General features: G+C 38.3%; 1 protein-coding gene across 1 annotated transcript; it reads left to right on the plus strand.

The window, feature by feature from the left end:
- Positions 1–20: 20 nt before the first annotated feature.
- depdc4 (DEP domain containing 4) lies at positions 21–5,183 on the plus strand. Its single transcript, XM_061029802.1, has 9 exons — positions 21–137; positions 718–1,141; positions 1,247–1,398; positions 1,500–1,695; positions 1,861–2,111; positions 2,217–2,359; positions 2,525–2,650; positions 2,761–2,839; positions 3,555–5,183. The coding sequence occupies exons 1-9, from the start codon at positions 35–37 to the stop codon at positions 3,752–3,754; spliced, it is 1,674 nt and encodes a 557-aa protein (XP_060885785.1). The 5' UTR covers positions 21–34; the 3' UTR covers positions 3,755–5,183.
- The last annotated feature ends 817 nt before the right edge of the window (positions 5,184–6,000 follow it).

Raw genomic sequence — 6,000 nt, forward strand, 5'->3', positions numbered from 1 at the left:
AAGAAGAAGAAGAAGAAGAAGAAGAAGAAGGAGGATGTTTACGTCATTCGAAGGACTCGTGATGGCGGTTGATTTGACTCCTCGGTTCAGAAGGTTGAACAGCCAAACAAGAAGTTTTCGTGAAAATATACAGCATGGTAAGACATATATTTTGGTACTAATTATTTTTAAACGAGTTAGTCTCCTGTTTATATAATTAGACCACATACACACACACGTAATAGATCAACTTTGTAGTAGTAGTAGTCTCATGCCTCCCTTGTTCTGCAGAAGTGGTGTCGGAAATGTTGGTCTCTACATAAGAAAAAGTGACTATACAACACTATAAAAAGAGTCAATTACACCTGTGAATAAAGGTCTGTTTTCTTTAGCTATTAAAGTGCTTTACGTGTACCAGAAAAAAAAATCACAATAACAGAAAAAAGTGGTATGATACTGTAGAATGACTTGCCAATAATTAACTTGGTCAAGATAGCAAGAGCCAACATAACTTCACTATTTACCTTTTGAAAATAAAATGACCTACAGCAGAAGTTTAAGTTGCATTAATTATATACTTGTAAAATAAATCCTGTATAAAGTTATCATTACAGCATGCACTTGTTTATCCATGTTTGTAAAAGTGGACCTTCATTAAGTCCACAACAACATTTAAGCTCTGTTATTCAACATAGACTTCACCCCGTGTCTCCAACACCCCCGTGTCTACTCTCATAGGTTTTTCTGGACCCTTTGGTGCTACCCAGCTGTGGCACAACATCATCCAGGCCCTGCAAAACCAGGTGGAGGTGCGCCGCTGTAGAAGACATCTACGAGTTCATGCTGAATGTTTCACTGGCTCAGACGCCGTGGACGCCGTCCTCAGTTACTTGATGCAGAATGTGGTGTTTTGCACAAGTGAAGTGTCTCGCCTCAAAGCTGCCAGACTCTGCCAGGCTTTAATGGAGGCTAAGGTGTTCGAACCAGTGGGTTCAAAGCTGTTTCGCAGAGACAAGGAGGTGACCTTTGAGGACAGCAGCAGCAGCCTTTATCGTTTTCTGGAATATAAAGTGTTACCTAATTGTGCCTTGAAGGAGTGCAGCAGTGACACAGAAAACACGGCACCAGAAGGGCATGAGCTAAAGAGGAAGAAGAGCTCCAGGTTGGTTTCTCATAATGTAGTGGTGCTTAACTTACTTATTTTTATTCTGTTTATAATTTTGATTGTAAAATATCATCATGATAATGCTTTCTGTTGTTTCTGGAGGCTGAAGGAACTGAGGACAATCTCTAATCCACTTGCTGTGGGACCGTCAGACAGAAGAGTTGAGAGGCTGCTGAAGACCATCAACCTGCAACCAACCTTGTCTCAATCGCTGAACACGACTCCTTCAAAATCTGCCTTTCTGTCCAAAGCTGGTGAGCTCAGCTTTCATTGTTTGTGATTGGGGTTGCTGCGCTATAGAGTGGAACATCAATTCATGATACCTAATACTTTATGGTCTTTTCTCCCTCCATAGTGGTGGGCGAGGTTTGGAAGCAGCAGACGCTGCTGCAGCTGCTGCAGGTGGTAGACCTCCCCATGCTGGACTGCATCCTGACCTCCCCTGCCAGAGTTCAGGTCCAGGCCTGCAGAGCTCCTCTGGCCACCCAGGACCTGGTTTTCTCTAACACATGCCTCGAGAGAGAACTGCCTGACACCCTTAATCTGCCCGCGTCAGTAATCTTAATGATACTTTACAGATTTTATGCACAGTAGGCCCTGTTCCTCCACCTTCAAAAGTTAGAAAACATAACTAGTAGACTTTGCATATTAATTGCAACATTTTTTTTCCACGATTAAAAACATTTTTTTCTGCGTCCTCACCCTTTTGTTTACAGGTTGGATGGGTGGCTGTCAGCGGCGGCAGACTGCTTGGAGCTCTTTCCTGACCAGCTGATCGTGGTAGCAGGGGAGCAACTCAGCCAACAAGGCGGAAATGTCTTCTCAGAAGATAACCAAGCTGAGCAGCTGGAGAACCAAAAGAGACTGCTCTTTGACACCATTGCCAAGTACTACAGTGGACAGGAAAGGGCTCCACTTCTCTCAGGACACCACATGGACATACACGCTGCAATCCTAAATTTACTGGGTGAGACTTGATGAGGCTTACATTCATTTTATAGCCTCTGTTTGTTAAAGTATTTTTTGCCTTTGCACGAAGACCCTCTCTAACTCCTGCTCTTATTCTTTCTAGAAAAAGGGAAGGCGCAGGATGCCATCAAAGCATCTCAGTTGTGTTTTCGACTGCTGGAGACGAGCGTGAGAGATGAACTCAGGAGACTTCTGACCTTTATGGCCACAGCAGCTCACCCAGATGCTTGTCGTCTTCAGAAACAAGTACAACATACATTTTGTCTTTACCATTTATGAAAATAAAGGAAAGAGAAAGCTTTTTTTTTTGTATGCGTTTACAACAGCCAGATTCCAACAAATCAGAGAGTATCAGCAGATTAGTCAGTGTGTTTTAATCCATTGTTTTCTTTCTGCTATGTTTCCTTTCAGATCCATAACAGAGCCTTGGTCTGCCGCACGTTTCAGAGAGCGGTTGTCCAGAATCCTGAACTGACTCGATCCCAAAGTGAGACCCTGATGCTGTTTCTCATGGACAATTGTACTCAGATCTTCAAGGTACATTTAAACTGTTCAATTAACATATCAATAACCTGCTATTTTAAAAACAACCGAAAAGTCCAGCCTGAATTTCTCCCTTTTTCTTTTTATTCCTGTGATGAATTCAGACGCCGACATCCCTGATAGAAGCTGTGAGGGGAACTCTCAGGACTATGCAGCAGGGTAAAGACGCGGACTCGATTGCAAGTAAGTTAAATCCGGACCCAATGAAATATATGCAATCTAGCGGATATGAGGGTGTAGTGTGTACACTATCACGTGAAACAACACTCTGAGGTTATGCAAATGTAGAACTCTTCAAACTCTGTATAAAAATATATAGAAATATTAAGATGTCAACTTAAGCCTTTAAGTCTGTTTTAGTGCATCCTGGTCAAGTTTTCAATTTTTTTGTTCCTAACTTATATAAATCAAATAGTTAGAGCATTGTACACAGCCATCATTGGTTAGATAACTTAGAGTGATGCATCTTTTCAGCTTTTTAAAGTAAATAAAAATCGAACATGGGTTGTTTGTGCATCAAGAAATAAAAGACAGTACGTGCACAAATATATAAACACATGCATAAAGAACTTCATTATGTAGATTCAAACTAAACTTTGACAGTTTGTCCCGCAAAGGCCTTATAGTTCACAAAATGTATATTTGAAATAAGCAAAGCAAGTTTTAATCTGCATTTATATCCCGATTATCAACAAATGACACCCATATTGATTTACTTTGAACAATGTACTCCAGGAAAAAGGAATGACTCTAAACCTGCATATGAGGGGTTGAGATCCTCTGTCTTCATTATTGGCCACATAACAATGTTGCCCAGAGCCAAACCAAATATTCATCACAACTGTGTCCTCACTCTCCTGTGAAGAACTGACACTGTCTCCCACACTGTGTGTTGCAGCGTTCACATTCTGCCAGCAGGTGACGCCACATGAGTACGAGGACCAACGAGAGGCTACCACCCTGGAGAGCCTCAAACGGCTGCTTCATGACATCTCCTCCAGCACGACCATACCTGTGAAGGAGAGGAGGAGGCTGCTCAAAGAGTTTGAAAAGCATCATCCTGTAGTCTTCCTCCAGCACTTCTCTGCAACCTTCTGAGCCATACAGCAGAAGTAGTTCAACTTCCTAGGAGCACTTTTTAAGATCATTGTGTGGAGGTACAGCTCTTACAATGAAGGATAATGATTACACTTGGTTGGACATCATGGGTCTAATTAAAGATGATTTTATTATTTTGTACCAAACTGACATGGTCACAGCTAATGTTGTTATTGGTGTTTACCATTATAAATTCTAAACAGATAGTGCAGCTACAACCCTACTGCACAGCTGTAGCACGCCTAACTCTATTCATTCAAAAAAGGCCTGAGGTGGATAGATTTTATTTGTGGATTTTTTTAATTTGTAGATTTGTCCTGTATCACTGGATGCATAATCTACCTTATGAACTTTATAATTATAATAACTTTTTTAGATAAATATATGTTCGTTCTCATCACAGGCTGAGTTATAACTGCAAATGGGTTTGCACTTTTATGAAATATCAGCTCTTTTATGATATAAAGTGCCTAAAACAGTGAGCCACAGGTGCTGCATTAGTTCTGTGAGGACACATTTTTAACATTAATACAATGAATACTGTTTTAATGCTGTATTGACTTACTGCTCTTGCTGCCACCGCGACCCGACCTCGGATAAGCGATAGAAAATGGATGGATGCCGTGGCAACACTAAAGATTAGAGTATATGTAAAGTCAAAGAAAACTGGAAAGTGATAACCAAAAGAACTCTCTTGATTTAAAAGCCATTAATTAAGCGGTTTTAAGCCTTGTGGGTTAATCGATGAACTTCTTGCCAGTATGGATTCTGTATTTTGATCAAGCGAAAATGTTGCCTTTTGTTGTTATTAGTTATTGAATTTGGAAATGGAACTTTGTTTTTGAGACTGGATCAGGCATGAACCTTCCTACAAATGAAGATGAACTAATATAGAAGCAATCTTGTTTAATGTTTTTGTTTTTCTGTTTTATTGTAGCATGTTTGTGGTGAAGGGGAGTACTGGTAAACAACACTAATGTAGCAGAAGAAGGTTTAACAATGTTTGTAACTGTTTTATTGTTAGAGATGAAGACAGATCTTTTTACAGGGGAGACTGAAAGATTTTAATTCAAACTAATATGAAATGAAAACAGAGGGTACATTATGTAAGAAGCTAACCATAGCTCAGGTTAATGTTGTATGTTTAATATGATTTTGCTTCGGTGGTTGAGGTTAACCTTTTAGGATTTTACTTGAAAGTTCAGTATACAGACTAAACTTTAAACTAGGCTACTAATTTCCCTCAGTTGGATTTTATTTTTTTAATTCAAAAAGCCATGATCATACAAAATGAATTTACGGTCAAATCTCTTTTCTGTCAGCATCTTTCGTTCTTTACACTGAAATCATGGAAGAATCAGAATGCACTTTTGGATGCTGAAACATGCTTTATTTTCTACTTGAATAACGTCTAATAAAAAGTTATCTTTGCTACTTTTTCCTTGTGTGCACGTGGTTCTTGATGTTGTTTTTGGAGTGGACTATAAAATGAGACTAAGTAAGAATTACAAGGTTCAAGGTTGTTTTTATTATCATATTTGTCATTTATTATCATCCCTGTGAGAGGGCAATTTGTTTTATTTTTTTTCAAATGAATTTCTTTTTATATATGAAACAAATTTGAAATACCACATTTTGGCTCTGATTTCTTTTTTTTCAATGTCTAAACCTGCCCTATGCCAGAAAACACGCTTGTCCCAGACACAAATTGGAAACTTAAAAATGTGTCAAAAGCAATTCAAATCTTAAAATTACAAAACCTACTGATACAATAGATGTAAAATAAAATACTTTTATAGTCCTACATTTTAAAATGTACTTTTTTATAAACATTTTGACCTGTTCAAGTCTGTAAGACTTTTACAAAAACAAGATATAATCAGGGACCCCTGTCTTAATTCCTGATTTCAAAAAGGGGGAGATGCTGTTCAAGCATCGTTCAGCTTTTTAATTTTTGAGAAATTGATTCAATGATATTGCTATCATGTGTGTCTCAACCATAACACGTTAACTCCATCTCCCTTCAAAATCAGAACTAAATAAGGTTTTATGGTTATAAATCTGTGTTTTGGTTAACATTGACAGAACTCTAAGCAACGTTAAAAACTGAAATAGAAACTTATCAGATATGCTGTTAAATGAAAAAATGAAATTTTGTTGACTCCATCTGACAGGTGTGACGTAACTCAATTTTCTTTATTATATTATTATATTGAATACTTTTTTAAAAATTGTTTATTTCATTA

Source organism: Labrus mixtus, chromosome 22, assembly GCF_963584025.1.
Source record: "Labrus mixtus chromosome 22, fLabMix1.1, whole genome shotgun sequence".
Taxonomy (NCBI): Eukaryota; Metazoa; Chordata; class Actinopteri; order Labriformes; family Labridae; genus Labrus; species Labrus mixtus.

Bases quoted from the DNA above. Each gene is read 5' to 3' on its own strand.
- depdc4 (XM_061029802.1), top strand. From the start codon at position 35: ATGTTTACGTCATTCGAAGGACTCGTGATGGCGGTTGATTTGACTCCT. The intron at 1,142-1,246 runs GTTGGTTTCTCA...TTGTTTCTGGAG, and splicing joins AAGAGGAAGAAGAGCTCCAG to GCTGAAGGAACTGAGGACAA. The intron at 1,399-1,499 runs GTGAGCTCAGCT...CTCCCTCCATAG, and splicing joins TGCCTTTCTGTCCAAAGCTG to TGGTGGGCGAGGTTTGGAAG.